At 42.6% G+C, this 22,591-nt stretch overlaps 1 protein-coding gene across 6 annotated transcripts in view; it reads left to right on the top strand.

Moving 5' to 3' along the window:
* The window catches only part of Trpgamma (Transient receptor potential cation channel gamma), a 65,017-nt gene that overhangs the window by 18,309 nt on the left and 24,117 nt on the right, over positions 1-22,591 (top strand). For 5 of the 6 annotated variants that reach the window (XM_076379693.1, XM_076379692.1, XM_076379691.1 and 2 more), the window contains exon 2: positions 8,417-8,469. In XM_076379693.1, the coding sequence (XP_076235808.1) occupies positions 8,436-8,469 (34 nt within the window). In that variant the 5' untranslated portion in view covers positions 8,417-8,435. The remainder of the gene's footprint in view (positions 1-8,416; positions 8,470-22,591) is intronic. The other variant, XM_076379696.1, reaches the window with a different exon arrangement.

The following is a 22,591-nucleotide window of genomic DNA, read 5'->3' as shown; positions in this document are numbered from 1 at the left end:
TACATTAATCTTGCCAGCATTCCACGTCCAAATTTCCAGTGATCTATTTTCATCGTAAACACTTGGCATGTCTGCTCGACCAAAAAATATCATTTTTCCGATGGAACGTTGTAAAGTAGATTAAAGAGACGCTAACAGGCTCTCTGAAAATCGGTTTAAAATAGATGCAAACGAGTTAACACCGATCAGGGGAGAATTTAACGCTCGCGGATATTTGTTGAGATAAGTTTAGCGGGATTAAAAATGATTTTGAACGATCAACTGGTGACCGTAGAAGGCTATTCTGGATTCAGAGGATTACTTCTAAATCTTCGAGGATCGTGTTGAATCATCCGTTTAGGAGAACGTTCCAAAGTTCAGTCCAGTAGAATAACTCTCTGTCTGACAGAAAACTTGCGCGCGATTTATTAAACCTGGTCAGAAGGTTTCCACGATGTTGGTTTTCCAGGTCTCCGTAAGCGGGGAGATGGGAGATTCTATCGCCAGAGATCTCGTCGCGATTCTCGCCTCGCCGCGCAACTTGAACGACAAACTTCTACGCGTTTACCAGCCGCGGGTGCAGCTGCAACTTTTGCAAGAAATTTCGCGCGACATGTACGTTCCCGTCTTATATTACCTCGATATGTGGCAGTTGGTTTCATTTCAAATTCTTCGCGCGACTGATCGTCAAGCGAGTCGAGAGGAACTGAGACTGTTATGGGTTCGATTCTACTTGTCGATCTCCTATCGCCAGAATAACGTGACGCTCTTATCGATTATTGTTTCCCTCGGCCATATCACGAAAATTGCGATTTGGGAAAAGATCAAGACGAAGTGAGGCCAAAAGAGATCTGACTTTTTCATTGCATCTTCGTGAACGAGTTCAGATAAGGTTTGCATTCGTGTTCAGAATTGAGCGTCTTGCGTCTGGCTGATCGTTCAGCGTCTCGCGTTGGATCGATAGTTACGTTTGCGGCTGACAGTTGCGGCGATAATTTACAAAGTAGGCGTCGCTTAGCTGGAATAATTAGAGAATGACGGTAGGTTGCGCCATCCATGCAATCCGATGCAATCTGCACCAGATGCCTTTGGTCTGCTGCTGAAATAACTGTCGAATCTTGTGATAGGACGTAGAGAGCTACGAGAAAGCTCGTATTTCTTGGTCACAAGATTAGACGGAATTACAAGCACTTTGCTTATTTAGGGAACCGAAAAAATTGGGTCAGTTTCTTCTCCGCTGCGCTAACCAACGTGTTTCAGTTGGTGTAAGCATTTCCGTCTACCTCGCAAGAAACAACTGGAAAATCGATGAAAAATCGTTGGCATCTTGCCCACGTTCCCCAGTTCTCTTTTACGCCACGCAACGCCTTAATCCAAATTATATGCACGGTGCAACGCAACCACCCTGGTCGCGTTTAATTATAGTTTACCGCGCCACGCTTTACGATCGGGTCCTTTCGTGGAAAATCGTCCAATGACGCACCTTTTGAGAGCTCCTTCCCCACTTTACGACTTTTCGCTACCTTATTGAGTCTGTCCCATAAGTTTCCAAATATCAACCTCAGCTGTAAGTTCAAGATGTGGTGTCAATGTGTTCCCAGCAATTTTGAGAACTTTCGCGTGTACACCACCCTTTCATCGATAATTCCTAAGTTTTCCGAGTACTAAAACTCCATTCAAGATGACAGAACTTTCTAATACGATCCCCTCAAAGGCAAAGGTAATTCGGAGTTGTTGGTTGATCGACGTACAGATCACGCCAAGTGAAAACACGACTGTGAGTGTATTCAGGGTTGGGAATATCCCATTTCCTAGAAGGGAACGCATGCGGTAGCCTGCGCGAAAGATCTCCTTTGGGATGAGTTATGCGGAAACCCTGAAGCTGATGCTAGAGCACGCAGAGGCGTATTCAATCATGAGAAAACGCAGAGCGTACGGATAGACCGCGCGTACGATGAGGATTACAAGGTCGTAAGCCATCGAAACTTTATGCCTCCACCCGATTAATAATAGCAGATCTCCATGTAGTCCTATAAAATGATTTACGAGAGGGAAAGGTAATTTCTCTCCCCGAGTCCTAAAACTATTTTATTGACGAGACGCATTTCCCATCCTGCGTGCGATATCCCCGAACGTTTAGATACTTTCACGAGGATTTCACCCCTGTCTACGCAAGGAACGTAAAGATAACATTGTTGCGGGCAAACAACTTCATTGTACCAGAAAATCGTTGAAGAGGAACACCCGGATATGAAGTTTACGAGTAGGAACGTTCAGTGTTTTCCACATTGAGGGTCTCATCTTTCTTCAGAATTTCCCTCCGACGCGACATAGCGGCAGCGAAGGGCGTCTTCGGGATTTCTTAACAAAATGACGTATCCTCCGCGAGCTCCGTGAACTATAGAGATACGATGCAATTGCTTGTTTTGCTCCTGTCTTCGCTTCTAGTGATAGTCTCGATACAGAAAAAGTTTGAACGAGGAAACGTTCGAATAATAGAATCCCGCTGGAGACTGGCTTCTACCGACTGTAGTTTTATTATTACCCTTCTCGTTTCGAGCCGGAGTCGCCCGCGACTTTGATTTCCGCAGTCGGAGCGGTAAATCAGAGTTACGACCGCTTTTGGATTCCAGTCGTTGCTCGGTCGGTGGTTTTTCCGCGAAGTCGGTGTGGCACGCGTTGCACGGATATCCGAAATGGTCCCTGTCAAATTAATATTCAGAACGAGCTCGACCAGCCTTGCTTTCAACCGCTTAACTACCTAGCCTGCCACCTGAAATGCATTCAAATGCATTCCAAAAGGCACGCGTGAATTCTCCCCGGTGTTATTAATTTTCGCAACTCGAATCCCAGGATCGCTATCCCGTGACATTATGTTGATCATCTCTGGAATGTCCACGAATGTTCTGCTCGCGAATTTAGTTTTCGGAGAGACGATAGGCAACCTATATCTTTGTACCATCAATGCTATTATTCTCACTTCTTTAGACACACTTTTTGTAAAGGAATAGAAACAAAGGAGTTTTTCCTCTGGACCAGAATTCTTCCTCAAGTTTTTCTCTCGGGATTTTTAAGAATCCTACTGCTATATCTCCTTTAATTCTTAATTGTGCGTGGTACTAATTAAAGCATCCTGAATTACTCGCCAAGAGGAGCAAGCTCGTAAGCACAGTTGTAGGATATTGCAGAATGACAGACGTATAAATTGCAGAGACAACTCCTGCGTTGTGATGTCTCCGAGTTTCCTTCTTATCCGTTGCGAACGCGAAAACGCATACAGCCGTAGTTACATGTACGAGACGCGCAATTTCCTCGTCAAGCGATAAAGCTCCTTCCATCGCTCCTGAACGATGAAAACGGCTTCGGTCGGAGATGCTGGATGTGTAGGACGAGTTTTACGATGCCTTGGCTAAATAAGCTGCTCAACGTTTCTTCAAGAACTACATTCTCCTTGTTAAGGCGTTGAGTTCTGGCCTTATCGCTGCCCGATCGAAGCTTCAGTAAATGGCAGATGTATGGTTCTCGCTACACGAGGGTAATAAGTTGAAATGTTCGTGAGAAGCAAAGAATCGCTTTGGTCTTAATTTCCTTTTTTATGGAATCCCGAGTAATCCTAGCGTGCTCTGAAAACGTTGTTCGTTACTGCTCTAACTCTTCGCGCTCCAATTAGCAGCATTGCTGGCAGGATTGTTATCATCGTGAATTCTAGTCAATAAAAGATCACTTTTTGCGAGAGCTGTATTCAATTTCTCGAATTGACTCTCAGTGAGTTGAAATACTCCCTTAAGTATTATGATAGCGGTTGAATTAAAACTTTACCATTGTAATTAACTATAAAAAGTAAAAGAAGGGAGAAACCAGCGCATCATTTCTTTAAAGATGATCTCACTATTTTTTTTTTACGCTTCTTTTCAGTATTCGAAAGTCAGAGAAACTGCATTTTAAGCGAAGCATTGAATATTCTATCTTGTAGCTGACGCAAGCAGCTTCCATAGATTTCTCAAATATTGAATCTCGCAGCCAGCATCGGCAAGTGAAAGTGCGAACGGCTATTTGTCTAAACGACTATAGAAAATTCACTAGATCTATCGAGACGTTAACCCTGGTTGAAGCAATAACGTCTAGGAATTTTCACGTGATTATCCCGCACGAATCGAGGCTCGTTGTGCCCCAGAGGAACTCGTGGTTGGGGAATTCGTTTTCAGGTGATAAATATCAGCGACAGGAAGCCACTTGCTCCCCCGACTCGCGTTTTCATCGATCAGATGCTTGATTTATGGCAGCAGATCCAGCTGCACGCGATATGAAGTCGCGTTTTCCCCATTGTTGCGATTTCCCACTGCGCTCAATAGAGCCAGCTTCCATCTTCCATTGGACACTCTATCCTCGTTAGCTCGTTTTTCTTTGCCCAGAGACAGGAATCTTTTTCTTCCCTTCTTTGTGAACCCTTGGTGAATGGAAGCTTCGTTTATCTTGGTCTGAATAAAAAAAATTGTAGAAGTACCATGTAAGGGTTAGTGGCGTGCTAACGCGCGGGAATATTTGTGATTTTGAACATATGACCAGTTTTCTGCTAGATATCATCTTTGTTATTTTATCGCAAGGACTGTTTTATTTTCAGAATATTTTCACGTGTCAGAAAAGGGAAAAGAAAAATGCCCTTTCTCAACTACGGAGAGTTGCCTAGAATATCTGGGCACCTCCTTCCGTCTCCCTTGAATAAACAATAGGGAGATATTTCTGAATCTCGTGAGGTACTGTATCGTCAAATCTTTTTTATCGTAGAGCTCAGTCTTCAAAATTGAAAATAAATTTACGACAGCGTTTCATCGACAGATAATGCTTTACGCTAACATTTCGCGTCGTTAATGATACCTACTAAAGTAGATCATTTCTGCAACTCGTTACGGAGTATTCCTTTCTTAAGGGATGTTTTATTAGCGATTCAGCTGACTCTGGCATTTAACTGGGCCTGTACTACACTAGAATAACTCGCAATTATTTGAGGAAAATAATTCTGAAACCATCACCAGAGCACTAATTGCCCTGTCCTCATTATCACAAAGGTGCTGCAATGAAAACGAAACAGTTCATCGCGATAAAAGGAGCCAGGAAGGCTTTGACACCGGTAAAAGACAAAATTTTTTAAATTGTGTCTACATAAATCAATAAAAAATGTACTATTTCTCTATTCGAGTGCCTTTAATAGAAAAGTTTCTAGGGAAAAATGTGAAAATTTCTTTCCAAAAAAATAAGCTAGATCTTTTACGAAATTTGTTCAATTCCGATAGAAACATTGCGCACGAATCTTTTCGATAACCCGGCACTCGATAACTTTTCGAGCACTCGTAGGATTGAAAGTAATAAATTTCTTAAACCTTCTATAGGTATCGATTTTTTCTTTCTTTACTCTGAGTTCCGCGTTCCACTATTGAGCATTCCCTTTTCCCGTGGAAACTTCCCTGACGTGAAATTATAAGAAGCAAAAGCGTATACTCTGTCAACCAACATTTTCCTTTTTGTCATTTTCGTGATGGACGTTTTATTAACAAAATGAAAAAGGAATGGCTGTAGTCTCGTTATTTCTATTGGTTGTAGACATGTATAAATAGATGTAAATATCATGATATCATCTGTTGCGATTTGACATTTTCTTCCTTTTCTGATCTTTAACTCGCAATTACAGGATAATCAATCGCTTAGTCAATTTTCCACCCACCGGTCAAACATTTTGAATAGCTCAAATACGACAAGAGATTGCGAAAGCTTTATTAAATCTCTAGAAATATTAAAGTTTAATTAATTACGGCGATCGAGTTTCATTCGATAATCTCTGTGTGAGGGAAAAGATTTCCTTCCAACTGGAAATCGAATCTACAAACGTGTCGTTAATATAAACGAAGTTCGATCGTTAATCGCTTCGAGGTTAATATTTCATTTAATCGTCTCTCCTGTTTTCCTCCCCCCTACGCAATCTTTTACGTTTTATCTCTCCGCCAGCGGTGGCAAAATAATAGCCGCCGATACTGTCTCCGCGCAAACTATAATAAGAATTATTGGCGATTAATTTTTAAACCCATATAATACCCAGGATGCTGGAATCTGGAGATTTCTTAGCTCTGTACCAGAAGTCTTGGATACAAAAAGAAAGTTAAACGTGATCTTGTCTGCTCAGGACAGAACAAATCCGTCTTCGAAGATAAATTTTCTTGCACATAGCTGTAGCTTAATCTCGGGATAAATACGACCAGTTCGATAAACACGACGGAATTAGAGGCGATTTCGTGAATGAGTTTGTTTCATAGTCTCGCGACAAGATAAGGCCCTAAACCATCGAATGTACTGGACATTTTGGTTAACGAGCAACGAAAACAGAGACACAGAAAAAATCACTGGGAATCGTTTTCCTGTAATGCTCCGGTAAGGCGAATGTTCAACCTCCTCGTCAACGAGTTTACGATAAATCTGGATTACAAACATGACAGAACTTCAATAGTGTCTGGATTAATAAGTAAGCCTTCGACTAGCTCGACTCAATTCACTTAACAGGTTACACTGTACAAAAATTTCAATCCACTTATTTACACGCGAAATCATATCTTTCTTATACCTCGAGATGTTGAGCATAAATTCGCTCTCCAGCGTCTCGACTACTTTAAAACTTTTCAATAATAATATATCCTTAATCTTTGCTATCCTGGGTTCCAAGAAAGCTGTAGCAAATTTGTTCTCTGGAAATTCTTAGACCAAATAGGTAAAAAGAACCCAAGTTTACAACGCGTACCTTGGTATGCATCTCTCGAGTTACTTCGTCGACTCACGCAACCACATTTTCTTGGAAAATTTACTTTGCATTTAAACGACAAGGTTTCTCCGTTACTGGAGCGACACCTGTACCATATCATAATTCTTACGGCGTGTCTCGTATCTTATCAGGCCCGTGAGTGGTCCCGTCGCGTTTCTGCGGAAACATCGCCCGTCAATTTCGCGACTCGCGATACGAACTCAAGACACTCTGCGCGTAAATGCTTGGCTTTTCAATGTGGAATACATTTACGCCATGCATTTGCGATGGAGACGTCTCGCTGAGCTGGAGGATATATCACGTCGATATTCTTCTTGCTTATATCAATACCACATTCTCGTTCACTGGCGCAAAAATATTTCGCGCAGACGACTTCGTAGCCATTCGAGATCGCGAAATATCTGAAAGTTCTGCAGTATCTGTGGAATTCGTTGTAGTTATAAATTACGAAGCAGAAAGAAGAAGATTTTGGTTATTACTTACTTTATTTATGACTTTAATTCAATTAATGATGGTCTCTAAGGAGAAATTATAGTCACAGTAAATTATTTGTAACAATTTATCGTCTTGATACTTTAGAAAAGGTTTCGTATTACTTCTATATTTCCTTGTTCTTCACTCCCACTTTTCGTGAAAGAAACTAATGAAGTGATCAAGGTCTTCTCAAGACCTCGAAAATTGTTGCACGCACGATTTGATCAGAATTCTGGCTCGATCGGGCTCCAAGATTGGAATAGATACAATTGCTGGAAGCGAAGGGCAGAGATATTTATCGATCCGTCGCACCCTTTTCCTCGTAAAAGAAGCTCTTTTTCGAGAGGCGATTTCCGCGGCGAGAGCCAGGAATTCCGCGCGAATGACGAACGACTGCAAAATTTCTTTTCCCTAGTTTCTATTTCCCGACAAAGATGCCTGACTTCCGAACAAGCCTGACTTATCCTCTCAAGTGGAATGATTTGTTTTCTTTAAATGAAACTTTAGCCTTTGTGATGTTAGAGGAGAATGCAGGATTCTTTTCTCGTACTTTCTGACGTTAATTAGAAGTGAAGCCATCCGATGTTTCGTCAGTGAAGGATGGGAAAGTATTTTTGGAATTCCTCGAGAAATGTTGGGCAAGGGGAATATATTTAACGCAATCGTTAGCAGACATAATATTTTATACAATAACAAGTATCGATAATTATAATAATGAGTGCAATTATTTAAAGTCCAACGTAACAGTGAACATGTTAAATCTATTTCGCAACAATAATGAACGTTGTTATTCTGAACAGAAGCGATATTCTCCATTCGCCAATGATTCTCCCGCACCGCATCCAATTGCAGAAGAGTGAAAATTCGAGACGATCGAACGCGCGAAACGCGATAAAGATATTTGTTATCGGAGAATCACTCTCGCCAGTCGATAAATTTTCTTTTCTCGGCAGAATCCTATCCCATGCTAAAAGCTTTCTCCCTCAATCCATTTGGCCTCTCCTCCAAACGGCATCCCATCGAACGCTGCCCATTAACTGGAAAAATATAAAAACTATTACGGCGAATGGAGGAAGGAAGTGTTCAGGCCCGAAGAAAACTTACTGAAATTGTCTTGAGGCGATCGCTAACGAGTAACTTGTGTCTTTTCTGTTTCAGTTTTCCACCGAGGGAAATCATGACAAGAACACACCGGAGATCGGTGAGTACAGGTAGAGAACGACTCGCTTTCAATTCTTTCACGCTCTAGTTACTGCTCGCGTGCTTCTACGTGGCCGAATTTTGCACAGGGCGCGGTACGAGTAACAGTCGCGATTTTCAGGAGTAAATTCAAAGGATAATATACATACACCTTATTGAACTGATTTCTATGCAGCTTATTGATATACTAGTGGCTCAATTTTGTTTTACCAAAAATATTTGCAATGTAGTATCTGCAAAGCAGGACTCATTCACTTTGAATAATACCAAAAGACTGAAAAAAGCTCTTGAAAAAATCTGTCGGAAAAGCTACACGTGCTTTTAAGTAATAAATTCCAACAACCGCAGGGTTTTTATTCATCTTCGAAAGCTCGGACTAGTGCTCCTCCCGCGCCTTATAGGAAGAAGAAAAGCATTACTCGCGAATTGTTCGTCGCGTGTGCCATTCGTCTCGTCGCGTAGATTTCTTCCTTGCACCCTTCGGTTCGTAGACCCTGTGCGATTCTAATAAATTTGCACGATGCAATGGGAACACGCCCACTCACGAAGCCACCGCAACTCTGACTGCGCGAACGCTTTATCACCGGAAGAAGCCAGGGACGTACACTTTCTCGAGTGTTACTTCGTTATTCGTGTCGTTCAATCTCCATAAATTTTGTCGCGAGGACAAAAATTGCCTCTTACTTTCTGCTGCGGTCTACTCGCAAAAATTATCGATGAAAATTGGCTTAGCGGCGCGAAGGGTTTCTTGGGAATTACCCGCTGACACGAACTGCGCTGATATCATTTGGGAGTATTTTGAAATTCTTTTGAAGAGCGCTCTTCCCTGAATTCTACTTCTTATTGGACCAGAGAACGTGACAGACTTTGATGGTATATCGGTTGAGACGAGGCATAGATCTGTGATACTCCAAAATGATTTTTCGAGTTTTCCTTCATCTTCCCGAATCAGGCCATCGTTGCAAGAATTTCAATTGTATTCTCATCTTCGACTGATTGTGTTATCTTATAAATACAATTCATTTTAGTGAAGTAGATTTCATTTTGGTTGAAGTAAATTAATGAATTTCATTCTGATGGAGAAACGACACTTCCTCTGGATATAGACTTTTGATGAAATTAGCTTTATCTTTCTCAGAACTGCAGGCAGGTTAGCACACGGATTTCAATATTATATTATCCTTAAAGTTTTCTCAGCTATTTAATTGAAATTCTCCCAACCAATCTCGTTCCATGAGCTCGATATCCTATTGAAGTAGAAATCCTTGTGGGCTTCAATACGATAGTACCTGAAACGAAATGAAACGCGATACGCTGATCTTCTGAAACACTTTTTTAGATCACCTTATATCTCGAAGAGCCAGATCACCGTTGAGGTCGCGCGAGACTTGAATCTCATATTGATGGATCGTATGTAAAACAGCTTCGTTCACGCAAACCCACTTAGTTTTTCATAAAATACTACAAAGTTTCTTAGCTATGTAACGAGACTTTCTCATTACCTATTAAAAGTCTTGCAAACCAAATCCGTTCTCTTGAAAGCAGACCTTGAGAGACTGCCACATAGAATCCGATTATATTATATTACATTTTGAATTCTCTCGGCTATTTACTAGAGACAGAACTCTGGGAAAATGGACTCAACGCCCGGAAAACTCCCTCCCATTCATCTCTACCTCTCTCAACTCGTCCGCAACAGCATCGCGTTTAATTTCTAAATACCAGCAGAGAATGGCGCCACTTCGCGTAGCCGAAAGAGATGCACCGATTGAAACGCATCTCGGCCCCTGTAGAGTTTTAATTTCATACTCCCTCGAGATTAGAAAGTCAGCTAAAAAAAAGGGTTAGAGGTGTGGGATGACGAGAGACATGAATATTTGAAAGTTTTTGCGAGAAATCGTCCAGCAAGGCGTCGTATGAATTTTCAACAGCGAAGAACGTTGCATATTCGATTCCAGAGGGGCAGTGAGCGAGAGAGACGATCGATAGTTTTGCATAGTAACTTTGGCTTACTGCTCGTGCGTTTGGTACACACCGTTGATCACAATGAACGATCGTTTCGGGAAGGGAAATGGCTGTGGCGTCTTACGATAATATTTACAACGTAGTATCGAGCAGTATCGGTCTATTCGCGGGCAAAGAATACAAGGAAGAAATATTTTACGAACAATCTCCTGTTCGTGAAACGCTCTTTACTGCTCCACGACCATTGGTTCGTTCATTATTAAGTACCACGTTCTCGTACAGATGCTACTAAACCCCTTCCTTCGACGATGAAAAATAGAACGATACAATTGCCCTACGAACGGAACTACCTCAACGACAGACCACTGATTCTCGTCACACCCTTGCAATTTTCTTGCCGTTTTACCTTCCCTCGTTTTTCATTCCCCCGATGTCTCGGTTGTCGATAGAATGCCCACCCGTGGCGTAGATAAGAGAAACCAGGACACGCAGGGTGAAAAGGTACGAAACACGCGACGACGAGCGTCGAGGAATCGTGGAATCGTGGAATCCGACGAAATGCAACGGATCGTCGCAAGTCGTACGAATCTCTCTAATAAAATATTCAGAAAGAAAAATAAAGGCAAAGTTAGCGTCCGTCGAGAAAACTTTTCTCACGCTTATTTCATTTTCCCTGAGTGGAACACCGGAAGCTGAAATACAGCAAGGGAAAAAAGGGAGAAGAGGCGTAATTCGGTTGGAACCTAGGAGAATTTCGTTCGCCTCTTAGTAGCTAATACCGAGGCACTTCCTCGGAGACTTCGATCAGTGGGGCGGTTAGCGCTGCAAAGGGTGGTCGCCGAGGGTGTTGAACTTGCTAGACTCTAGAAAATATACAGGATCGAAGGACATTGCCGTCGAAATTCGTTCCAGAAGAGTGAACGAGAATTTCAGGAGAGGACTGCAGTCAAATGACGCGATTATAATTTGATGGCAGTGTGGCAGTTCGGCACTGCCACCACGGCCTTGTCATTTTTTCTCAATTTCCATTTCCGTTTTCTGTTCTGACTTTCTCTTCAACTTTCGCTGTTCTTAACCTTTTCTTCTAATGCTTTACAATTTTCTGCCTATTCTTTCTACATCCGATCCCAAGGATTGGCACGGGTCTGGTCATCGTCAGTTACATCTGGCGGCCAGATCCGCGCGAGGCTCAGGACAATTTTCCCCTTTTTACTTTCTCCACTTTTCTCTCTGTTCTGTCCGCTTTCCTCTTCGTTTTCCAGCCCTCTTTCCATCCTTCTTTCTTCCTGTTACTTTCTCTAGTTTGTAAGGTATAAGAAGGGATGATGTGAGGGCGCGTGAACAGTCGGAGTCAAACTGCTGTAGGTTACACTTCATCGTGCTAATAAAACCAGTTTTTAGTTAACCACATTTATGTGTCTATTGATTAACCACCTCAGCAGTACAGTTCTTCAATCCGTATCTAGTAAGTGTTTCCTCAAGTGTTCGATTTTCAGTTAATGGAACGACTGTTGCCTCCAAATAATGGTCTGCCAGACACTCGATTAATCTACTTGCTACTGAACAAATTTAATGTAAAACATAACTATTCCAAGAAATCAATTAACTGTGAATATTTTCCTAATCAATGGGAGACTGGATTTATTGTACGTATGCACCTTTAGAGGAGATTAACACTAGAGTGTCGTAGAACATCCAGTAACACGTATGCAAACTGTATAAGATGAATCAATCTCGAAGCAAACAGAGTTTGAAAAGCCGATATTGCATTTATGTCCATGAAAGCTGTGTTTCAATTTACCGCAGCATCAGAGCTCAGATTTTGGCCAAACAAGCCGAAAGATAATGCACGGACACGACTCGAGGTCTGTTTACCCAGCCCTGAGTTAGATCGACATTTTGAATACTGGATGGTTCATTTGGTAAATCACTGTTTCGCTATACAGATGCATGTGTAGCGTTGCTGGTTGAACGACGGCTTAGCGTGCGACCTAATCGTTCGAGGCTAACGAACGCTATCGATTGTGTTGAATCATGGCACCGAAAGCAACGAACTGTAACGTTCGTACGTTCCCTCGAATTATTTTTGTTCACTACGGAACGATGGAGCTGCGTGATTCAATTCTCCACCCACGTCGGCCGATTCGATATGCAAGCTGCGATAATTGAGTTTGGAAAAATTGAATTGAACTTTGATGAGTACCCGCCAGGAGATTTCATACGATTCTAATAAACGATGAAAGGAAATGAGTGTTCCGCGATCTTAACGACTCATCTTCATAGTTTTGTATGGCGACACGAAGGGTAGCCGCAAGTCGCACGACAGTTACAAACCTGCCCATAGGCTTATCAGTTAATTGCCAAGTGATTATCACTTCCCAAGCTGTGCGACCTAATGGGTTTCGTGCTCAATTAATCCTAATTAATGGTAACAGCTTGCGTGGGACTCGTGATGGGGCTTTCCCACCTTGCGCGAAAATATTTAAATTTTAATTACAAGTTTTAATTATGGGCTAAGCACTTTTGCTCTTTGACATAAAGGCTGGGTGTAGTTATGTTTAAATTCTTGCTTGTAATATAGGTAATCAATTATTCACAGGAATTCTCTCTTCGTTATTTATTCCATTTTCGATTTTTCTGGAAGTTTGAAATCACTTGCTCAGTTGTTCCACGAACTCTGACTCATTTCGTATAAATGATCCATCAGAATGACGAATCTGAACATGGCCCTCGTCGAAACATAGGCTGGTCTTCGATATTTCCCCTTCCGAACTACGCGACTTTCCCATTAGATCGTGATTCGAGGCTGGCGCGAATATCGTGAAGGTATTTCCATCGTGGCTCTCACCATCTCTCAGTGACCCTCTTTTTTCCCCAATTGAAGAGCTTGCACGCTTGCGACGGGATCAAAGAGACGCGAAAGAAGTTCCCGTGTTTCTAAAATCTCTCTCAGCAGCCAACACTGGCACCGCAGACCTATGATCAATTTGCCAACGATCCTGCTAGGAATTTCCGTAATTTGAAACGGATTTCGTTGGTTCTAATGGAGAATTTTACACACTGCGTTGACTTATGGACTAATAAACGCAGAGTTGCGTGAGAACTGTGAGCACAATTTCACATTGAAGATCAAACGATTTTGAGGATGAACATCGAATGGAGGGCAATAATAATTAACTGAAATGCTTTTGGTGAAATATTTCAGCTGGAAAATATTTGCTCCTTGGGAATTGCTCCGAATGAACTCATGGTATAGTTGCATCGGAAATTTCCGACTAATTTCAAATTATAATTTAGGTGGAAGCTGGGCTTTAAAAGCTGGGGAATAATATTTATTAACGTAGCGAGTGGACACGGAAAATCTATCTTCAGCGGGGTAGTTTTTTCTCATTTTACGTTAAAATTGATGCTAGATTAAATTTTCTCGTAAGAGAAAAAGATAAATAAATAAGTAGACCATTCGCAGGAAAAATATCTTTACCTAGAAGCTGGCATTTTCGTTTCCTGATTGCCCTTCTTCCCCTTTAATTAATAAGAAGTTTTATAAATTCGTTTCCTCGTTTATGAATCCCCAGCAAATATTGACGGGAATCTCATAAACTGCGAGAAAATTTTCTCCCTTCGTCGTTCTCTTCTTGAGACGTTAAATTACGAGCTTGTTGAAATTTTCACAATACCACTAGAAAATTGAAATCAAGGATGTTCAAATTCGAAATCAATAAAACTAGACAACCATCTTACCCTTACTGTTACTTATCCCCATCTCTTGACAGTTATCGTGTAACGAAAAATACATAGATCGAAGATACAGTATGAAAGCGTTTTTGCTAGATTCATGTCTGGTCGCCAATCGATAATGCGTGCGATAAATTAAACCATAAATGAAACACGAAACGGAACCGCATGCGAAGACAGCCCCGATGACGATTGCCTGGCTTATCACCCAATTCCTACACTTCCCGTTTAATTGGAAAAGTTTGCTGGATGCAAAAGATCGTGTAAATCGCTGACGCTTTCAAAAATCACGGATAACCTGAATTTTAAGCACGCGAGAAGCTTTTCCTCTGAATGAACGGTTTATGAAATTTTCATCAGCGAAATGGAAGCTCATTTTCGAAAACGGTGCGTTCGCACAAATTTCCGAAACGCCTGACGGACGGAGAAATTGTCGCGGCTCATTTCTGATTCAATGGAATTCCATAGTCATGAAATGGACGTTCATAGTTGTTAGAAATTCGACATAAAATGGATTGGCTTTCGATAGTGCATATGGGAGGACGAACAGTCTCTGCTCACACTGTTCTGTATAATGGGCTACATTGGCGTTTATGACGTTATAATTATAACATGATGGGGACCACATGCTTTTACAATTGAATTGCGTCGTCGCCAGCGCCGGTGGTAATTAATTTTTGGACTCATTAAGTCTTTCACCAGTGGCATGTTGGGTTTAACGTCATCGCTGTCGTTCGCCACTGTAAAAACGATCGGGACTATGTTGACAGTGAAAACATTTCAGGTATTTCACTGAAATGCAGAAATCAGTTCTTCCGAAAGCAATTCTTCAAGTTTTAAATATTCAGATGACTCTCTTCTGATGAATGTTTGTCTAGACAAAATCAGGGTAGGCAATTCTGATAATTGCTTCTTTACTCGGTTATCAAATACAAGGAAATTAATAACCACATAATATCTGCTTGTAATTGAACATCATGCCGCTAATTGTCCACAAAAGCTCCGTCATTAATCAAACGATTGTGTAACACAGGCGATCTGACGGCAAGGTTAACGAGATAAAAGCAAACTCGTCTAAATGAAAACACTGAAAACAGCAATCTTCAGACGGACAGAAACTAATTGAAGAAAATGAAAGCAAATTATCAAACTTCCATTGGATGTTTTATTTTTTCCATTATTGTTTTGCCCATTATTGGAGCACCGAAGCCACTTGCAAATGGAAGTCATACAAACCAGAAAAGGATAAAAACCATAGAAAGTATACCCGTTACGAGTAGAAATAACGGCGCGCAGTAGAACGGTCCGTTTGTGGTCAGACGGTACGACTGACAGGCGGAAATACGGAATCGTTCTGGCTCGGTTCACCCAACGTATTTATCTGGTCACTTTGAAAATATACGACAGACAAGGCAACGAACAATTTGCACAAGTTAGGTGCGTCTACAACGAATATACTATTTCTTTGCTCTTAACTAAAAATCCTCTAACCTACAGAAGCAAGTTGGAGCAGATTGGAGTGGCTCTAACTAAGTTGAAAGAGGTTGGAGTAGGTCCAAAGAGAGAAGAACCTCGAGGAAGAAGCATTAAAAAAGTTAAAGCCAAATTAATGCGGGTCACAAATGACATATACTTTTTACCGTGACCCGCCATCTAACGAAAGTATCTCTTTTTTGGTTCGGTCGCTTCGAGACGCGAAGATCTCTCGAATACGACGAGTTTTTCAGCGGAAGAGAGGCGTGAGTGAGAAAAGTGAAAAGTGTACTAGGAGATGGACAGGATCAGACGAAAGGATGGCCCGCACTGTTAAGCTTGATGAACACCTTACGCGCGACGGAGCGAGTTACAAAGCTCGTTTCGCGGCATTGGCTTTTCGCCAGCGCTCACTGACGCTTTTCTACACACAGGTACTCGCGAAGGCACTGGCGAGAAATCCAGCTTCGTTTGTTTCCGCTCGCTATCCCGTGTCACGGCTGAACCCGAATATCCGGGCAGTCGGAAGGAAGGGAATGGTGCGAGAGAATGCAAGGGACTAATCGATCCGAGCCCACATTTCCTGGCTCACCGACGACGATAACGTGTTGGTGGCATAGTTCCCAGGTGTGTTTCGGCATCAATCGTCTCGATGATAAGCGACCACGAAATTCCATGTGCTTGTTCACGTCTAACATGTTACTCTCTGCACTAAAGGGTAAACTGGTGATACACTGTGTACGCTTATGTACATTTTGGAGCCTCCAAGAGCGTTGATAATTAGTCATCGAGAAGCATTCTACTATTATCAACTTTATTGAATACATATTGATCTCAGAATGAAGTCTTTTGTCGCTGCAGAAGGACTTGGAAAAGCTCGAAAAGTATTGCAACTGAAAAAAAACAGTCACCATTCGCTAATCCAATTACCTCAGGCGCAGTCTAAGCTTTCCGTCACGTTCTCTCGCGTTTATTCCAGCTGTATGTGCTGGCCGCCGTGTCAGCCAACGTAATAAGCGGTTTCCCCGCGTTACGTCTTAGTCACGTCCGGAAAATTATCTGCTCCCGTGTTTGTACGTGTGTGTCTGTTTGTGTGGAAAAGGGTGCAGCGAGATGTGGCGCAAACCGAGCTTCCCGCCGGATCTCGCGTCGCAACGCCTCGTAATTTCTAAAATGAATCCATCCACGGTTGAGCCCTGCCGACCTGCCACGTGTACGAACCTGTCGGGAGGGTCGAGCATTAACTTAAGCACAGAGTTCGACTAGCAGAAGAGGATGGGTCCGTAACCCTCTACTAGACAAGGTCGGGGATGGTAATAGTGGCGTATCTGGGTCAATCAGTTGATCGTCTTTAGTTAAGGGGATACGAAACATCTCAATTAGGCTCACTTCCCCTGCAATCGCGTTTGCGTCACGCTGATATCGAGTCACTGTTGCTCGACGAGATTTTCGTCAAGCTCCAATCACCCTGGCTTCGAGGAATTAGTTTACTACTTCTCGCGTAGGATACATTGCCTAGCTTATTTTACTAATGAGATTGCTCCCAAATGAACCTTCCGAAATTTCATTTATTTTCTCGTATAGTTAGAAAAATCTTTTAACTATTCTAAGTTGTATATTTATTCAAAGGTTACTAGAACTTCGTAAAGGAACGTGATTATGTTTTATAAATTTAAGAGAGAATTACATTTCTAAAAGTGAATCTCCTGGAAAACTGTTTTCGACTGCCGTAAGCGTGATAGTCCACTCAACCCGCGCTTTTACTCTTGCTTAATCCTCGGCGAGAGCACCGAAAGTGAAGGGAAACAGGAAAGGTAAAGGGAGGAAGGAAAATTCTATTACAGTTGTTGCTTTGCCTCGACCCAGTTAATTCAGTCATTTCACTCGCAGCCTCGAAAACATGTAAACGACCGTTTCACGAGCAAAAGCGGACCGGGGAAGGAGGAAAACTTTCGAGCGATGCTTTTTTGCCATTCCTCCATAGCGTAAAAGCTTCAGCTTTCCAAACAATTGCCTTGTGAGCAGCTGAGAAACGAGAAATATCTGGTCGTCAGGATTCATCCTTTCTCCATTTCTTCTTACCGAACTTTCGCGCGTATTTCGTGAAATTCGATCGAAGGGCGATTTCCATTTCCCAGAGAGACTGACCATGCTCGGATTCTACGACCCTGCCTATAGATTCTCGCTGGTGAAACGAATTTTCGGCGAATCGGTGCGCATGGAATTTATAGCCACGTGAATCATCAGCGGCTGAGAAACGTGCCGTGGCACGTTTGCGTCGTGGCGCGCATTCCTCTTTGATACCTCCTGCATTCTCCTTCTGACTACCTCAAATCAAGTCGCTGCTTTATTCCGCTGCGAACCGTAATCCAAGCGACCCCTATTTCAACGTATGCTGCGGTTGACAGCCGGGCGAGAAAATTTCTTTCAACAATGACCTCGTTTTCTGGCCCTGCGTATCTCTGCTATTGACTATTTACTTGTACTATTTCAAATCTGTTATCCTAAACTAGCGATTAATTTTCTGTGGTACTCTGGGATAGAGAAAGTAAAAATATAGTAAATATGAAAGGGTTTTATTTCAGAAGAGGACTTTGAAGAATAGGACTATAAATATGTGGAGCCATTGGTGCTTCAAGTATTGAGTCATACTACTTGAAGATCTAGAGGATACTGCTCCATTCCCTTAACTACAATTATTTTAGAGAAACTGTTTCAAACTGTTCTTGAACTAATGCCGTGACTTTGTCCAGATGAGACCGATTCTGTGGATCGATCGATGCAATTAAAGGTGCAGCCACTAACGCACAAATCTCTCCACGCATTCCAATGAATCGTGCGTTGCTTGAACATCAGTGAGCACGTGGATAATGGACTTTCCGACTGAAAGCTCGGTAAGCTGATAAATGATTGATGAGAGGGTGCCGAGTGATGAGCGAGTACGAAGAGCTGCTCGCGCAGAGCTTTCTGGGAATATGGCTGATCCTTCGATCGAGGGTTATTTAGCCCGCGATACTTCTGAGTAGTGAATCAGCCAACGAAGCAAGATCTCTGTTGATCCTACGCGTTGGAAAGGTCGCTGTCGTTTATTAGTCCAACGAAGTTCAATTAAATACGATCGATCATCCTCGAAGGGAGAAAAAGTGCTTTGCAAAACACCGTGAATGAATTGGCCTATAGCGAAATTACCGAGCTAAACGTTTCAGCGATTAGTAAATGTCAGGGTGATGGATGCGGGTGAAATACCAGCGGCTCTCGAAGAGGGTCTTAACTTTTTCCGCCGCTATCACGGCATTCTTAATCGACTGACGTTAAACTTACAACATATCTTTTAGCGGAATCTTCGTCTCGTTCGAACCATTAATTAATCTCACGACTTAGACATCCTTTTTTCGCTATCGAAAAGAATACATCATGAACCTTATAACTCGGATCCTCTGGATCTCGTTTAGACTTACACAAAAGGTTCAAATCCAAGAGCGTAGTCTGCATTGCTTAAGCTCAAGGATTAACGGCGAATGTGAACGGCACAAAGGAATATTTAATTATCAAGTAACTGTGTAGTGTGTTGGAGGATCGCTAAGTTAAACGTTGCCCAAGGGAGAGAGGTTCTCGATGATCGATCCACTTCCGGGTAAACAACATCGCCTTACGGTCACCGAAAGCTTTCAGAAAGTGAAAGGATCATCCCGAATGGCATTAAGACGCTCTTGAAACGTTTGATGCCGGAAGAAAGGATAACGTTACGCGTACGAGAGCCCCAGGAAATTCGACGACAGCTTTCAGTGTTTTACATTAACCCCTTCCCTTTTTCCGCGGATTTCCTTTGCAATGAAAATTCAAGGCATTAAATCTCCAGCCTGCCAGCACCCTCTGTAGGTCCTTTATTTCCTGGCCGTCTTTAAAACCGTCCCTACCGGGGACTTCGCTCGTATCATTTGAATTTAAAGAGTGGCTCTCTGCGCTTGGAACACCGAACCAGTTATAGTTCCCTTCTTTGCGTTTGCCTCGAGTACCTAACTATGTATCGAGGTATTTAATCATTTGGGGCTCGAAGCGCGAGATATTAAAACTTTCCTGACTATTGAAGCAGAAATTCCCATGCAAATGGTCGGTGGATTCTTTACGAGCCGACAGAGCAGGAGAATGTATGGGCGCATGGCTGCAGTTACGTTAGAGTGCACCTCATATGCGTGAATCTTCAGGCGCGAGATATCGGTGCAGTGGCGGTCAAACGATGTAGGGTCATTCCTCCTGTGCAAAATAGCTAGTTTACCATGTTAAAAACGGCAGAGTCTGCACAGGCAAAGGTGATTATGCAGAAACTGTCGTCTGCTAGGTCGTCGGTCTTCCACCTTTTTTCAGGGAAGCCACGAACGTGGTGCGCTTGAAGTTTCAGGAGATAAAACAGTCGAGCCGTCTGGAAGTTCGAATAATCCTTTCCGCTGTGCCGCGGCTAGGCAATCCTAGTTTCGGACGCGAAATTAATTTCCCAAAACGAAAGGAGAGAGAGAGAGTGCTCTTTTCTTTCGCGAACTTCTCCGCGCTTCAATTTTTTAAATTACATTCCGCTAGCGTTACTTTACAAGATATACCACGACATTCGTGGAGCAGAATATTCATAAAAGGATTTACTGTTTTTTTCATTTGAGCACGAGAACAATAGAATCGCAGGGAGCGAAATTCAAAATTTGGAGTAGCTTTCGCCTGAATTTATGACCGATTGAATTTCAAATAGTTCGCGTGGGAGTTACAGAATAATCCTCGGAGTGCAAAAAATTGCAGTTTGTATAAATAAATCCACGTTTTATAATTCATGGATTAGAGTCGTGTGAGAATGCATGCATTCCCTTTTCCGATATTGCGCAGAATAAATAAGCAAGAAAATAAACAATCCACTGTGTCCAGTCGGTACTATCGAACGTTGCAATTCTTTTGCGCAATCCACACGAGCGTGATTGTATTTGCTTTCATTCTACCGTTATCAAATTGTAAACAGAAGATTGAACCCAGAAAAAAAATACCAGACTTGCTCTGTGCGGAGGACCTCCGGCCATAAATCAAAATTTGCCATGGGAATAATGCAGCTTGCGTAATAGATTTGCACGCGTGCTACTCCAGAAAGGTCGATGATCTTCCGCAGGGGAAACGAGAAGCACGGTTACAGGTTTCCTCCCGTGGGAATTATTAAAAGGAAGCTTGAGTAGAGGAGAGCTTGTCAAATAAAGGAGTTCAAATTTTCTGTGCGTAATGATACCCAAATTCCTGGTATCGTGGAATTTCGGAGATTATGAGATGATGAGAGGGGAATGTTCGAGAAAAGTAAAATGGAGAGATTGTTTGAATACAAAAAAACCTATCTCAGCGAAATGAAATAACTTTCTAAAGTAATTGTCAGCTATTCCCCTACCAAAAGCAATTTCATCGAACAATGCCTGCTCAGTTGAACATCCAGAACTATTTAGGTGCACAAGCCAATCAAAAGTGCATAACTCGAAGAGTCCTCGGTTTTACTGCACTCCGCCAATATCCATCGCTTTTTCACGTCATGCACGCAGTTTATTGAGCGTAAAACGCCTACCAGCGACCGATATGAAACACGAAACGAGGAGTGCACGAATCCAAGCGGCTAGTCCGCAAACAGAACGCTCTGCGATCGGGAATCAACTTGTAAACGAGGGCACGTTGCGCTGGAAGTCTGTCGAAAATTAGGTCCACGGAATTTCTCACATCCAGCGCAACGCATAGTCCCTCTCTCGACGGCAATTTTAAATCCGCCCGTTATTAGAGTCGGCTATCTTTCTCCATTTCACTCGATTACATCCTCCAGTGACCTATTTTCGTACAGCAGTGGAAAACAACGACGAGCAGCGGTAACGAGCGTGGTCGAAGTTACGCTGGATCAGAAACACAATTCAATTAATCGTCGGCTGTGACACACCAGACAAAGTGTGATAAAAATACGAAGCAATTACAACGAGTTGGAATCTGATTCAGCGGCAAAAAATCACAATGCAAACCACTGCAGACTCAGGAAGAAAGTGCAGCGTTTGTATGACAACTCAGGATACGAGAAACAGACACGGGAAGTAAGCTGGCAGGAGAAGAGTTTCGAAATAAATACACGAAATCTTCGTGGCTTTTTCCACCCGGGCGAGCGGTTTCCAAAAACGTGAATTTATCTCCTGGAAGGTTTTCGACGGTTCGTTGGCTCGCGACGAACGATGGAGCATCACGGGGAAAAATTATTCGAGATAAAAGAAAGACGAATCGCTCAGCGATCCCCACGAAAGTTCCACGAAGCCCTGCCTAGCGATAAGGCAGAGCTTTTTTTCAATAGGCGACAATGGCCCAACGATATTCCAGTTAACGAGGACGGTCTTCCGAACTTTCACGCTCGCCTGCCCCTCAACGCGAAATTTCGACGCAGCGATTTTCTACAATGCCCAACAATCTTCTCGCTAGGGTTGTTGAATACAGATTTAAGCCTCGACACGAGGTCTACGCGAGATAAATGCCGCGAGGGGTTCCGTCACGCCTTCCAGCTGATCGACGCGCGAAACCGGAAATCAAATTCAATCACGCCACTGATTCGTCGGCCGTCCAAGTAGGGAACTCATCCACTGAAAAAGTTTCATTACTCCTGATCGTTTGAGTTGCGACAGTTTTTGCTTCTCGCTCTGTTTTTCTTCCTAATCTGTTCGATCTTCGTGAAATGTTTGCGAAATTTTTCCTCTGGCGTTCCGCTTTCCAGTACATTTTGCACCGAATTGGTTGCTTCTTTTTTCATATCGATATCCCTCTCGAAGGTACGTGAAGGACGTATCGAGGGCGGTGTTTTCCCGTTTTCATCCGAGGGGAAATTAAATTGCCCGTTCAGTGACACTCCCGTCGCTTCCAAATATGATTTATCCGCGAGATATTGATTCTTCATTTGCGAGGCAAATGAGCCACGTCACC

Source organism: Calliopsis andreniformis, chromosome 6 (genome assembly GCF_051401765.1).
Source record: "Calliopsis andreniformis isolate RMS-2024a chromosome 6, iyCalAndr_principal, whole genome shotgun sequence".
Taxonomy (NCBI): domain Eukaryota; kingdom Metazoa; phylum Arthropoda; class Insecta; order Hymenoptera; family Andrenidae; genus Calliopsis; species Calliopsis andreniformis.
Note: the sequence above shows the minus strand (reverse complement) of the source record. Positions and strands in the feature narration are given on the sequence as shown.